At 49.2% G+C, this 15,509-nt stretch overlaps 1 protein-coding gene across 10 annotated transcripts in view; it reads left to right on the top strand.

Moving 5' to 3' along the window:
* Positions 1–15,509, top strand: part of erc1b (ELKS/RAB6-interacting/CAST family member 1b) — a 171,741-nt gene that overhangs the window by 119,601 nt on the left and 36,631 nt on the right. For all 10 annotated transcript variants that reach the window (XM_035527787.2, XM_035527786.2, XM_035527785.2 and 7 more), the window contains one exon: positions 3,393–3,540. In XM_035527787.2, the coding sequence (XP_035383680.1) occupies positions 3,393–3,540 (148 nt within the window). The remainder of the gene's footprint in view (positions 1–3,392; positions 3,541–15,509) is intronic.

The following is a 15,509-nucleotide window of genomic DNA, read 5'->3' as shown; positions in this document are numbered from 1 at the left end:
TTCTTCCTTATCTCTTTACTTATTTATAAATGTATACATTTGCTCATTGTCTTTGTCCCTCATACCAAACAGGAAACTGAGAAGCCTGTCTCGAAGGTCCCGTTGAAAGGACCCGCAAAGGCAGGGGCAGATGGGAAAGGGATATAGTGAAGGCGAGTCTGGGATGGAGGAGCGTTAAGTGCAGTGCTGGGATGCGTTGAGTGACCGAGAGCTTTTCTCATTTGGTCGGGGGTGGGGGCTGGGTGGTGAGCAGCTAGTTGACCCACTCACCCCATCAGCAGGTCCCTTTGTGCGGTCTCTCGAGAGCAGGACTGTAGTTCCAGTAACAGTTCCCACGAGTGTTTTTTTTGGTTTTTTTCTTTGCCTGTTTTCTTTCATTTTTGTACATATTAATGTGCGTCTGTGCCCCTGCTTCTATCCTTCGGTCCCGCCCAAACGATAATTCTGGTCAGGGCCTCGTGATTGTTAAGCACCTTAGAGTGAGAGTACTGACCCAGAGAACCACAAGCATGAAACTCATTACATTAATGTGAAACAGGTGAACCTGCTATCAGTCTGTATAGTTTAACTGAGGAGTTTGGCAAACAGACTGAGGAGGTGAGCGTTTGCAGTGACCAGAGTCGTGATTTCAGCCATCTGCGCGTTCGCCATGACCGGCCAGATCAGCGCAGTGGCTTTAGACTCCATTTGGGGAATTGTGAAAACATGATGGGAAATTAATGAGATCAGAGAGAGGGAATGACAATTTCGAAGTGAAAAGTGAAGGAAAACTAAAAACAAGGATGAAGTCAGAGTCTTTTCCTCTCGTGTCTCAGATTTGCAGCTATCACGTTTCCTGGGGTTTAGAAATGTGTTAGAGTGCATGTTATTGTAGCCTCGGAGTGTGTGTGTGTGTGGGTGTGCGTGTGCGTGTGTGGTGTGAAGCAGCTTCACTTTCTACAGCTCCGACCTGCTCTGTGCTAGCACATTAGCAACTGAGTTAGCACAGAGACTGTGTGCAGCTGCCTTCACATACTCACTGTAAATCAGTCATGCTGTCTTCACCCCTCCTCATTATCCCTTCCCCATGATAGGAGGGAGGGAGAGAGGGGGGGGGGAGGGAGAGAGGGGGGAGGGAGAGAGAGAGAATTGGAGTCTTATTGTAAAATAAAGATGCAGAAGACAGATAGCAGATGCTAGTGTTTTCCCCTCCTGTACACTCTTCCTCTTTCTCCTCTTCCATTTATTCTGCTGCTTCTCTCTCTCTCTCTCTCTCTCTCTCTCTCTCTCTCTCTCTCTCTCTCTCTCTCTCTCTCTCTCTCTCTCTTTTTTTTGTATTTATCTGGGCCATCTGTAGAATGCACAACATTACTGCACAGGACCGTGGCGCAGGGCATGGAGCTCTGCTTGCCCTGGGTAAACTGGCTCTGCTCGTGGCCAGCTGGTGACTGGTCTGGAGTTGACCATAATGGGCCCTGCTAGTCAGGAGGTCAGTGCGTTAAAAGGCCGGTGTGAGAGCGTGTTAGCAGAGAGCAGCCTGCAGGAATATCACCAACACTCATTTATTAGTTTATGCTACAACACTGTGGCTTGTGCAATACTGAGTGGCCTGTGTGTGTGTGTGTGTACACCACCACATTTTCACCTTGTTTGATGGTCGAGACGAGTGAATTCAAACACGTATGATTAATGAGGCCTCCTACTCAGCAAAGAGTGACTGGTGTAAATATGTTTGTGAGTGCAGGAGAGAATAGGCGCTCTCTGATGCCTGTTTGTTTACATGGCATTAACGTGTCATACTAAATCATCACAGCCATGTTATGCTCAGGAAAAAGATGAATGGCACTGTCATGTGTGTCTGAGAATTTAACTTACTGCATATATATGTGTATGCGTGTTTGTTTTCTGATTAAACTGGAAGAGGAATGCTTTTTTTCCCTCCTTGTCAAGCGTAGAAACTTATCTCTGCAGCTGTGATGTCACTCTGGATAGAATCAGGCCAGCCAGTTCCTCTGAGTGCACAGGAAGAGCGTGTTTTAAGATCCTTGAAGGGAAGATGGCACAGACAGTGAGAAAACAGACGCGTGCTTGAAAAGGAGGAAGCAGATTACACATCAAATGTACCGAAAGCTAGAAAGAGGCGTGGAGGGGATTGGGACAGGGGTTGGGGGGGTTTGGGAGGGGTGCTCACTGTTAGAAATTGGGAGAGTGAAAAACTGCACCAGAGAAGGAAGTGGAATGAGAAAAGAAAGCCTTGTGCAGCAAATAGCGTTGGACGAGCAGGAGTGGCAGAGGGAGAACTGTCTGGACACACACTCGGATGTCTGCGTACTCTCACCATCACCGCTCATATTCTGGTGCTCATTACAGCCACTACCGTTTAACGCGTTCCCCCAGCGCGCACACACACACACACACACACACACACACACACACACACACACACACACACACACACACACACACACACACACACACAATACACTCACAACCCCCTTCTGCCATAGGAGGTTAGGGGCACATTTGCTATGTGAAGCCAGTGCAGCAGACTGCATACACGGTGCTAATGCACTTTCTCACATACAGTGCCAACCCCACACATAGTGCTGACGCGCTTCCTCGCACACAGTGCTAATCCCACACACAGTGCTAATGCGCTTCCTTGAACAGAGTGCTAACCCCACACATAGTGCTGATGTGCTTCCTCGCAAACAATGCTAACCCCGCACACATTGCTAACCCCACACACAGTGCTGATGTGCTTCTTTGAACACAATGCTAACCCCACACACAGTGCTAATGCGCTTCCTCACACACAGTGTAAATCCCACCCACAGTGTTAATGCGCTTCCTCGATCACAGTGCTAACCCCACATAGTGCTGATGCGCTTCCTCGCAAACAATGCTAATCCCACACACAGTGCTAATGCGCTTCCTCACACACGGTGCTAACCTGACACAGTGCTAATGCGCTTCCTCGCACACGGTGCTAACCCCACACAGTGCTAATGCGCTTCCTCGCACACGGTGCCAACCTTACACACAATGCTAATGCGCTTCCTCACACACGGTGCCAACCCCACACACAGTGCCAACCACACACACAGTGCTAAGGCACCTCCCTAACATGTTGTGGGTGGTGCTGTGGCTGTACGTCATCATTTAAAGGACTTGGATGGATTTGTGTAATCACGTGTTATTTCTGTCGAACCCTGGCACATGCCTTTTGGTGGGACTGACATGTTGAAGAGTGAATGAATCAGAGGCAGCTCTTTTCATCTTTTTTCCCATTGTAAGGTTAGTAATCATCGCTGGGTTCAGTGAGAACTTGAGACACTGATTTTGGATCACAACCGGACTGTGAAAAAGACCGAAAACTGATGAAATACGTTTGTCCTTCCTCCTCTGTGCAGGCAGGAGGCACTACTGGCAGCCATCAGTGAAAAAGACGCCAACATCGCACTCCTGGAACTGTCCTCGTCCAAAAAGAAGAAGACTCAAGATGAAGTGGCTCTCCTGAAGAGGGAGAAGGACAGACTGGTACAGCAACTCAAACAACAGGTAAACACCAAACATTTACCTCAGAATGTCGCAGTCTGGCCTCCTCTTAGACTGAATAAGAGACAAGAGGCCGTGACCTGTTTCCAAGAATCACTGTGTGAGTCTCGGAGAGTGTGTATGAAGTGTGCGAGTCTGTAATGGAGTCCTCTTCCTCCTGATTGTCTGATCATTACTGTGTTGTTAATTTATGAATCATGAGTCTAATGAAGTATATCTTTTCGAAAGCAACAGAGGACTTGCAGAAAGCTTAGAGTGAAAGACACCCAAGATTATCAAAGATTAGCCAGGACACAGATGTCTGTCCACAGATCATCTAGACAGTGTCATTCTAGGATTATTTAGGAGCTACTTCAAGTCCACCTAAAACATTGTCGGATGCAGGCATGCTGAGTCAAAGGTGCGTATATAAGAAGAAGAAGAATCCCGTTAATTATGTCATAGTGACAGCAGGAGACACATCCATTACAAATGCACATGCATATATGTCTACGCAAAAATGCACTATGCGTCTTTCTTCCTCTGTTAAGGCCTTCTCTCTGTTTCCATGGCACTTCTTTGAATTTCAGGACCCTTGAGGCCTAGTCCAGCGTGAATGGAAGTATAAAAGCTTTCCGTCTTTCTCTACATCAGTCTTTGTTTCCTGAAGGGAAGTCATCTGTTTTAGTAGATGCGTTTAGTTGTGTTCAGCTCTCTCATCTGACACTGTGTGTTGCTGGACCCTTCTTCAGTTCTCAGGAACTCTCATAATTGTTTAAAACTCGAGTTTCCTGAAGCGCCGATGCAGACTGGGTCGCAGGGGCAAACATGGCCTCAGCGGGGGGGGCGTCGACATGACCAGTTCTAAAGGTCAGACCTCGTAGTGTGATCTGTTGTTGTGACTTGGGTGATGGGTTGCTGTCACGGGTTGTAGTTGGCAGGAGATGAGTGCGACATGCTAAGAATGCGAATATGTGCTGAAACACAGAAGGTCAGTGTTGCATGTGAGGTACGCTACTTAACCCCTCTCTGAAAGGCGTCAGTCAGGACATAAATAACTTTACATTGTCAGCATATCTTGGTTGTTTCATCTCTTACATATAACATTAAGAATGCCTACATTAAAAACGATTAACTGAAAAGCCACTCCACAATAATTTCAAATTATTTTTAAAACAAACACATCTGGGAGGTGGTGGCAACCCTGCTCGTCTAGAGATATTTTGACCAAAGATAAACACAAAAAAAACAAAGCTACACACAAGTCTTCTGAACTCCCTTCGCTGTGAAGTGTTGCAGCACTACGGGCGTGTTGGCTGAGCCGAGCTGACGTGTGCCGCCTTTCCAGCTTACTGGTTCTCCTGGACATACTCTCACACTCATGTGCACAAGACTGACTAACTTCGCACACTTTGCACGTGTGATGTGTAGAGGTGCCATGTGTACAGAGGTCGTGTTCTTAGACCGCAGTGCTGTGTAGAATGGGTCACACACCCGGGCTGTTTAGCTGTAGCCACATGCAAGAAACGCATAGGAAATGCACAGAAAAGATTTTTAAAACAACTGCAGTGGATCCAAACAGAAGCTTCAGACTCTGAGCTGTAAGAATAGTGTGCACGGAATGGTTTAACCATATTTAAATTTTCATGCCTAATGGAACCGCAGAAATACATTTGTGGTGCAATATTCTGCAAATACGTGCCTCAGATTTCTCTCAAAGTGAACGTCTCCCACTTTTTGTCTTTTATGTCGTCACAAAATTGTTTAATAAAGCCTAAACTTTGTGCTGCCAGTTCTACTCGCTGAGGATGTGCACGTGTGACCATGCACATATGTACCTGCCTGAGCTGGCGCTCACAGTGGTGTGAGGCCTGTCTAGGGATCCCTCCGCCACAGGTCTGCTCCGGGAGCTCCAACTCTGATGTGCTGCCCAGACTGGCAGCGTGGAGCCGCCTGACACTCTGGGGCACGGGAGCAATTTAAAAAGGCGTCCAGTAAATTTACAGGCTGCTTCTAAACATGGCCATTCCTGCCCTTATTAGCGGTGGAAGGCAAGCATCGTTGCTATGGCCATTACCTAGACATGGATGCTTTCAGTCAGTCTCATGAGTGCAGTACATATCCATGCTTTCAGGTGGCACACGGCTTAGTGTAAACTAGGGTTGAACGTTTTCTTACACTACCACACACACAGTCACATGGGAACAGAATGCATCAACGTTGCCCTTACCTGCAGCAGGTGCTACTCTGTTCTAACCCAAAGGGAGGCCGCCGGATGCTACCTGTTCAAGATTTATTTTGTTTAAGTAGATTTTAGGGATCTCTCTCTCTCTCTCTCTCTCTCTCTCTCTCTCTCTCTCTCTCTCTCTCTCTCTCTCTCTCTCTGCTCCCCTCCCCCCTCCGCTCAAGGCAATTAAGCCATTACTGTCTTACCCATTATGACTGTGTATTACGGGCAGATCAACAGTCTATGCGTGAGAGAGCCACGAGAATCAGCACTGCCTTCTCATCCCCCCCCAGAGTCTTGGCTTTACAACTGCAGAACACTCCCACCTGCAGAGGACGTGCAAGAAATATTTGATATGTCATAAAATTTATCATCTTTGTCCCTACACGGACCGAAGAGGCCGCATTAATCCAGACCATTATAGCTGAGCATGATACACACCATTAATCATTCAGTGATCTCCTCCCCTCCCACACACACCCCCTGCTCATATTTGAAATCTTCGACACCTCAGTGGTTGAGCGGGTTTCTCTCCTTGCACAGTGGTCTCTCTGTCTCATGTGCGAGGTGTAGGGTGGTTAGTGTGGTCTGCCCACCCTGCCCCCCTCCCTCACTATACGTCATAACGCTGAACCTCTAACTGATGGATCACAGGAGAGACTTCCTGGCTTTTCCCATGTTAACTGTATGTCAGCGTACAGGGTTCCATGTGCACAGTGGAGAAACTGCACGTCAGGTTTCTTATATCGGCGCTCTTTTCAAGGTCCTCGCCAGTGTGTGGTTTGTGTTAGCCGTACGTGTTCTCAGAGGCAGCTGATTGTAACTTATGGCTCACGTGGCACACGTGCATGTGATTGTGACCGCCTCTCGCTCTCGCTCTCTCTCTCACTCTCTCTCTCTCTCTCTCTCGCTCTCTCTCTCTCTCTCTCTCGCTCTCTCTCTCTCTCGCTCTCTCTCTCTCACTCTCTCGCTCTCTCTCTCTCTCGCTCTCTCTCTGTGCGAGTTGCAGAGCACAAGTACGCAGCAGCGTTCATGCTTAATGGACTGTGGCTGATGTGCCATGTTGCCTTAGTTACTGAAAGAGAGAAAGAAAGCAAGGTATGCTGGGATGATCAAGTATGTATGTTTATGCCCTATTCTGTTGATTTGCCATGCTTGCGTGTCCCTGTTGTGCGCCATAGCTGTCTAATCTGCAGGTGTTTGTGTATTGGTCTGTGTTTAAAATGTTTTGTAAATTTTTTATATTGGCAGACAAATAAAAGTGCAACAGTCTGGGAGGCCAAATGCTCATGTGTCTTTTCTCAAACACGAGACATTTTCCGACCTCCACCTGATTAGCTTGGGGGATTATGCTGGCGCTCTCCGAGGAGAACATCTCGATGTGCACCAAGCGAACCCCCAGGTGCCACTGGAGGACCCGCCAGTAAGGACGGGTCTGCAGACTCTCTTCAGCTTTAGTTAAGTCTTCAGGCTTGAGGTTTTGGGCTCCCCTGGATTTCAAGCGCTGGATTTAATGACCAGTCCTCCTATTTTCCCATCCGCACAGAAAAGGAAATTACCTCAAACGATTCAGACCAATTACTGTTTGCAGCTCCCCTGAGACAACGCTTAAAAGTTGGGTTGAAGCTATCTAACCTCAGACTGAGACACGGTGCTGGTTCCCACAAGTTCTGGTACGAAGTTTAGTAATTCCATCCTGTCAGAGACTGCAAATACCAAGCCACTCTGTGGCCCGTTATCTGCCATCTGGTCGGCATCGCTGTCGTTCCACGGTCGAGACACGGAGGGTACTGGTGCCACCAGTGGCGATGGCAGTCCTCACATGGCCACTGGACGTGCTATTTTTAGTGGAGCCATGGCTCAGGCACCCCTTAGAGAAAGAAAATCGTTTTGTCTCGCGGAGAACATAAAACTTTGAAATGCTCCAGTGCTGCCAAGGCTACCACATTGTGGAAAAGCTAAAGTGTGTGTTTGTGTGCATGTCTGCATGTTTTGCTTATGTGTATACGCGGGTGTTATTGGGTTAAACACACAGGCATTATGGGGCTAAACACGCTGGTGGTGATGAGTTAAACTTGCAGGGGTTGTTGAGAATAAAGTGGGTGTTATTGGGTTAATCGTGGACATTGTTGTGTTAAACACATAGGCGTTGTAAGGTTTAACAACCCCCCCCCCCCCCCCCCCCAAAAAAAAATGGGTTTTTTTAAATTAAGATTCATTATGGGATGTGTTTGGGCCCCGGTCCCGAGGCTGGGGTGTTTGGGCCCCGGTCCCGAGGCTGGGGTGTTTGGGCCCCGGTCCCGAGACTGGTGTGGCAATGGTGAGCCCGGCCCAAGCCTTGGGTCTATGGCTTCAGAGGCCATCGTTCAGGGAAACATGGCTCCTAGATTTGTCTTGGACCTGGGGCAACTCTTACTGGATGGGGCAGTTGCTCTGTTTTCGGAACATTGAAACCTCAGAGCACAAGCAGCTGAACGCCGGTTTGAGCGAGCAAGTCTCAAGGCGTGCGAGTGTCCGTGTGGCTCCGACAGCCAGGAGATTTTCCACTCAACTACTGATTATGGTGAATTCTGCACAAGACCATCATTTCTTCTAACTTCACAGTGGCTAGGTTGTGCCTTGTTTATTTGGCAGCTTGTATGAATCAGCTTGTCGCACAGTCCCACAGATGCAGTGGGTAGTTTCCTCAGTTTTGTTCAGCGGTCACTGATTTTCCAACATTGTCCTCTGTAGCCAGGCGGTTCTACTTAGATAAAGTTTAATTTCATAACATCCAGAAACATCGACCTTTCCGTACCTGCATTACATTACTACTGGGACATATTTGCTGTTTCTCAGTTGCCAGCATGAGCTAACGCTGTTTCTCTCTGGCTCAGTGTCTGTCTGTCTCTCACTGACTATACCACACCATCTCCCTGAAGAAACCTCATCTCACTGACACATCTGTGCATTTATGCTCGTGAACATACTTCAGAACGGAGCTCTGCATATTTGCCTGTGCTTGTCTTCTGTTCTCTGGCTTGTCTGTCCATCCATGGCGTGGCGATTTATACAGCACGCACCTCCAACGCCCAGGAAAGAACTGAACGGAATAAATAAATAAATATGGTGAAGTGTAAGAAGCATGCTGTTTTATATATCAGGGGTGTGTGTGTGTGTGTGTGTGTGTGTGTGTGTGTGTGTGTGTGTGTGTGTGTGTGTGTGTGTGTGTGTGTGTGTGTGTGTGTGTGTGTGTGTGTGTGTGTGTGTGTTCCTTGGAACTCCTCCTTCTCTCTTAGACATCTGAGCCGAGATACTATAAAGGTCAGAACGTGGGTAGCAAACATCTCTACTTTTTACAATGGGGGATTAATAAAAGTCTAAAAGTCTTTTTATTTAAAAGTCTCATGTCAGGCTGGTTTGTGAAAGAATAGAAAGTTTTATTGTTATTGCACTGCGGTGTCATAAGGTTTTAAGATGGAGTACATATTAGACATTTACATAATAAAATACTAACAGTTTTAATATGGAAATTAGTCTAAAACTATAAGATTCCAAAATCTCTCACTCATTCAGTAATGCAGGATAAACACACTTTCACGTGAAGGCCTCTGTGTCCAGTGTGAAGGGACCAGTCGAGTCCTCTTGAAATATGAGGCCAACAGTGTGCTTGTTAGCATCTGATAACCTTAATTCTAAGTCACGAGTGCTATTGGGAAATAACAGAACAACTGATAAAACAATTCTTAATATAGAAGTGAAATGTCATGTTCACTGGCTGCCTTAGCTGTTACGTTAAGTGAAAATATAACATATATAAATATAACAGATTAAATTGTTGCATGTGTTCCTGGTTATAACATAAAAAGTGGGAAGATGGGATGAGAAGCTGTAAATTATATATTTTTTAATTACTTTTTTTTTTTTTTTTTTAAGGGCTGCCTTCTATGTGGAAGTCAGTATGAAAGATTTGTGTTCAGGAACAGAAATGCTTGTGGGACAAGGTCGTGCACTCTGTGAGGGTCAAAGGTTTCTATGGAGATGTCCGATTCTCTCGTTAGGGGAGTCCCTGTTCCTCCTCTCACCCCAATTATGAGATTAACAAAAGCTGTTTGATATCACTGTGAATTAAACGACACATTCAATAAGCACAGATCAGCACGTTTGCAATTTGCTCCCCTTTTTTTTTTTTTTTTTGAGATCACGTCAGCATTTCTTTTCAGGGAGAGGCATGTCTGAAGAAAGCGATGATGCCGGAGAAGTAAAATAATGGTAGAAATGATCAGATTAAGTGAGTAAATGGGTTCTCCGGGTGGGACAGAAACCAGAGACCCAAGGGCACCGTTCCTGTCAATTACTATCAGAGCAGAGGGGGAAGAGAGGGGGAGAGGGAGGGAGGGAGAGAGAGAGAGAGAGAGAGAGAGAGAGGGAGGACATAAACAAGGGCTCAAGGTTTGGTGAGAGAAACTTGTAGTTTTTGAAACCTCACACACAGAGGTAGACAGCCAGTACGAGTTCTCACTCCAGCACTTGAAGCTACCGGGCTTTCCCAAGGCATGTTCACCATGGAGGCTTGGCCTTCTCTGGATGATCCAGGGATGCACAGCTGGCTCATGCCTGTCGGAGCCTAATGTCTTCCGACCACTACATTCCCGCCAACTCTTTATCTGTGTTCACAGCCTGAGGGATTTGAGCAGAAGCCAGACAAGTCAGAACGGATGCTTGGATTCTTTACTGTACATCCCTTTTATCCTCATCACGCACGCACGTACGCACGTGTACACCACTAAGACAAGGATCTGGTTTCCTGGTAACATCCATATATGATTCTTGTAGCCTAGATTTTTGCTTCTGCTGGTCTACTTTCTCTTGCAGCTGATCTGCTCTCTCTCACTCTCTCTCTCACCCATACACACTCCATCTCTCACTCTCTCTCTCACCCATACACACTCCATCTCTCACTCTCTCTCACCCATACACACTCCATCTCTCACTCTCTCTCTCACCCATACACACTCCATCTCTCTCTCCCTGTTTAAACTCTTCCTCACTCTCTCCCTCCTCCTTTTCTCCCTTAACCTTTGAATCCCTCGTTTCCTTGCACATTCTTCTTTTTCCTCCCTCTCTCCTCTCTCTGGTCTATAGCTCATACGTGCTTCGTTTTCCTCTCTCTCTCTCTCTCTCTCTCTCTCTCTCTCTCTCTCTCTCTCTCTCTCTCTCTCTCTCTCTCTCTCTCTCTCTGGTCTATAGCTCATACGTGCTTCGTTTTCCTCTCTCTCTCTCTCTCTCTCTCTCTCTCTCTCTCTCTCTCTCTCTCTCTCTCTGTCTCTCTCTCTCTCTCTGTCTCTCTCTCTCTCTCCCTCTCTCCTCTCTCTGGTCTATAGCTCATACGTGCTTCGTTTTCCTCCCTCTCTCTCTCTCTCTCTCTCTCTCTCTCTCTCTGTCTCTCTCTCTCCCTCTCTCCTCTCTCTGGTCTATAGCTCATACGTGCTTCGTTTTCCTCCCTCTCTCTCTCTCTCTCTCTCTCTCTCTCTCTCTGTCTCTCTCTCTCTCTCTGTCTCTCTCTCTCTCTCCCTCTCTCCTCTCTCTGGTCTATAGCTCATACGTGCTTCGTTTTCCTCCCTCTCTCTCTCTCTCTCTCTCTCTCTCTCTCTCTCTGTCTCTCTCTCTCCCTCTCTCCTCTCTCTGGTCTATAGCTCATACGTGCTTCGTTTTCCTCCCTCTCTCTCTCTCTCTCTCTCTCTCTCTCTCTCTCTGTCTCTCTCTCTCCCTCTCTCCTCTCTCTGGTCTATAGCTCATACGTGCTTCGTTTTCCTCCCTCTCTCTCTCTCTCTCTCTCTCTCTCTCTCTCTCTCTCTCTCCCTCCCTCTCTCCTCTCTCTCTCTCCCTCTCTCCTCTCTCTGGTCTATAGCTCATACGTGCTTCGTTTTCCTCCCTCTCTCTCTCTCTCTCTCTCTCTCTCTCTCTCTCTCTCTCTCTCTCTCTCCCTCTCTCCTCTCTCTGGTCTATAGCTCATACGTGCTTCGTTTTCCTTTCACTGTATTGCCACCTGTTAGTGGTTCCTCCGAAGCAGAACAGAGTCCAGCAAAACCCTGATGCCCTTAAACTGGCTACGGCGTCCCCCTCCGTACCCCCAGCGCACACACACACACACACACACATTTCCCCTGGCTTCACCCTCTCCCTGTCCCTCAGATCCATTGTCCATGCACAGTTCCACAACTGGGTTCTTGTAGTGTGTATGAAGCATGAATGCTCTGCCAAAATGGGTCTCACACATTTTCTGGCCTGCTCCAGTACAGGCTGCATGATATCATAGTGTGGGATCAGCGGCCTCGGCGCGAGGGCACACATGGACGTTCTCCTGACACGTGGAATAAGTTGCCTCCTTACTGCTGGCTGGCTGGCTGGCTGGCTGGCTGGCTGGCTGTCTCTTACCCTTTTCCTTCCTCTCGGTTCTTCTCCCAGTTCCCGAGGACCTTGTGCACTGTTCTGACTGTCGAACGGCCTCGAAGTGGGATAGAAACATTTATGGAGAGTTTAGCTCCAGGAAGTTTAGAAACTCCACTTCTCTGCCTTGGAAGGAACTGGTAAAAACTACAGAAAGAAAAGACACCTCTGTAAACATTGCCTGTAGCTCACACAGATGGTAATGGTATTGAGGGTTTTCCTTGTAAAACACATCAGCCGAAAGCTAAATTATTTTTTCATCACTGAAGAAGTTAAAAAGTTGAACCGTGAAACTGTATAAACAAACTCTGAACAAAAATGTCTGAATGTTTTATTTAATTTTTACTAATTTAATGAGCTAAAACATTTTAAATGACCCATTGTTTCCTTTTCACTTAATAAACCAGTCCAATTGTTTATTAAAATGGGATGAATATATAGAAAAGAGGCATTATTCCTGCGTAGTCACTTAGTTTAGGATTTTTAAAAAACTCTTAAATCAACCCAAATCGACATTTGAAACTTTAACCTCACTGCCTTATTTCTCATGCTGTATATTGGTGTGCAGACACAAAAAGGCAGAAATTGTATCACTAGCCAGTGACTTCCATTTCTGCATATGCACCTCTCAGTCCCTGCTGGTGGTGTGAGCTGCTGACAGGAGTCTGCAGGTGTTGTGTGTCCCTCAGGCTCTGTGGGCTTGCAGCTTGAAGGCAAACTGTTTATTTTCCATGTTTATTTTCAGTGTGTATGTGCCCACATACACATACACATACACACACGCGCGCGCACACACACGTGTGTGCGTGTGGGTGGGTGTGTGCGTGCGTGTGTGTGTGTGTGCGCGTGCCTGTGTGCACGTGCCTGTGTGCGCGTGCCTGTGTGCGCGTGCCTGTGTGCACGTGCCTGTGTGGGTGTGCGTGTGTGTATGTGTGCGTGTGTGTATGTGTGTGTATGTGTGCGTGTGTGTATGTGTGCGTGTGTGTATGTGTGCGTGTGTGTATGTGTGCGTGCGCGTATATCTGCGCGTGCGCGTATATCTGCGCGTGCGCACATATGTGCGTGTATGCACATATGTGCGTGCGCGTGTACATGTGTGTACGTGTACATGTGCGTGTGTGTACGTGTGCGTGTGTGTACGTGTACATGTGCGTGTGTGTGCGTGCGTGTGTGTGTGTGCGTGTGTGTACATGTGTACATGTGTGCGTATGTGTACACGTGTGCGTATGTGTACGTGTGTACACGTGTGCGTGTGTGTACGTGTGCGTGTGTGTACGTGTGCGTGTGTGTACGTGTGCGTGTGTGTACATGTGTACGTGTGTGCGTGCGCGTACGTGCGCGTACGTGTGCGTGCGCGTGCGTGTGCGTGTACGTACGCGTGCGTACGTGTACATGTGCGTGTGTACGTGTACGTACGTGTGTGCGTGTGTACGTGTGTACATGTGCGTGCGTGAGTGCGTGTACATGTGCGTGCGTGCGTGCGTGCGTGCGTGTACATGTGCGTGCGTGCGTGCGTGCGTGTACATGTGCGTGCGTCCGTGCGTGTACATGTGCGTGCGTGCGTGCGTGTGCGTGCGTGCGTGTGCGTGCGTGCGTGCATGTACATGTGCGTGCGTGTACATGTGCGTGCGTGCGTGTACATGTGCGTGCGTGTACATGTGCGTGCGTGCGTGTACATGTGCGTGCGTGCGTGCGTGCGTGTACATGTGCGTGCGTGCGTGCGTGCGTGTACATGTGCGTGCGTGCGTGCGTGCGTGTACATGTGCGTGCGTGTACATGTGCGTGCGTGCGTGTACATGTGCGTGCGTGCGTGTACATGTGCGTGCGTGCGTGTGTACATGTGCTTGTGTGCGTGCGTACATGTGCTTGTGTGCGTGCATGTGCGTGTACGCGTGCATGTGCGTGTACGCGTGCGTGCATGTGCGTGTACGCGTGCGTGCATGTGCGTGTACGCGTGCGTGCATGTGTGCGTGCGTGTACATGTGCGTGCGTGCGTGCGTGCGTGCGTACATGTGCGTGCGTGCGTGCGTGCGTACATGTGCGTGCGTGCGTGCGTGCGTACATGTGCGTGCGTGCGTGCGTGTACATGTGCGTGCGTGCGTGCGTGTACATGTGCGTGCGTGCGTGCGTGTACATGTGCGTGCGTGCGTGCGTGTACATGTGCGTGCGTGCGTGCGTGCGTGTACATGTGCGTGCATGTACATGTGCGTGCGTGCGTGCGTGTACATGTGCGTGCGTGCGTGTACATGTGCGTGCGTGTACATGTGCGTGCGTGCGTGCGTGCGTGTACATGTGCGTGCGTGTACATGTGCGTGCGTGCGTGCGTGCGTGTACGCGTGCGTGCGTGCGTGTACGCGTGCGTGTACATGTGCGTGTACATGTGCGTGTACATGTGCGTGTACATGTGCGTGTACATGTGCGCGCGTGCGTGTACATGTGCGCGCGTGCGTGTACATGTGCGTGCGTGCGTGTACATGTGCGTGCGCGTGTACATGTGCGTGCGTGCGTACATGTGCGTGCGTCCGTGCGTGCATGTGCGTGTACGCGTGCGTGCGTGTACGCGTGCGTGCGTGCGTGTGCGTGCGTGCGTCCGTGCGTGTACATGTGCGTGCGTCCGTGCGTGTACATGTGCGTGCGTCCGTGTGTACATGTGCGTGTACATGTGCGTGCGTCCGTGCGTACATGTGCGTGCGTCCGTGCGTATATGTGCGTGCGTCCGTGCGTGTACATGTGCGTGCGTCCGTGCGTGTACATGTGCGTCCGTGCGTGTACATGTGCGTGCGTGCGTGTACATGTGCGTGCGTGCGTCCGTGCGTGTACATGTGCGTGCGTGCGTGCGTCCGTGCGTGTACATGTGCGTGCGTGCGTGCGTGCGTGTACATGTGCGTGCGTGCGTCCGTGCGTGTACATGTGCGTGCGTGCGTCCGTGCTTGTACATGTGCGTGCGTCCGTGCGCGTACATGTGCGTGCGTCCGTGCGTGTACATGTGCGTGCGTCCATGCGTACATGTGCGTGTACGCGTGCGTGCGTGCGTCCGTGCGTGTACGCGTGCGTGCGTGCGTCCGTGCGTGTACGCGTGCGTGCGTGCGTCCGTGCGTGTACGCGTGCGTGCGTGCGTCCGTGCGTGTACGCGTGCGTGCGTGCGTCCGTGCGTGTACATGTGCGTGCGTCCGTGTGTACATGTGCGTGTACATGTGCGTGCGTCCGTGCTTGTACATGTGCGTGCGTCCGTGCGTGTACATGTGCGTGCGTCCGTGCGTGTACATGTCCGTGCGTACATGTGCGTGCGTCCGTGCGTGTACATGTGCGTGCGTCCATGCGTACATGTGCGTGTACG

Source organism: Electrophorus electricus, chromosome 11 (genome assembly GCF_041902795.1).
Source record: "Electrophorus electricus isolate QZ-2024a chromosome 11, ASM4190279v1, whole genome shotgun sequence".
Classification (NCBI taxonomy): Eukaryota; Metazoa; Chordata; class Actinopteri; order Gymnotiformes; family Gymnotidae; genus Electrophorus; species Electrophorus electricus.
This window is presented reverse-complemented; position numbering and strand designations above follow the sequence as displayed.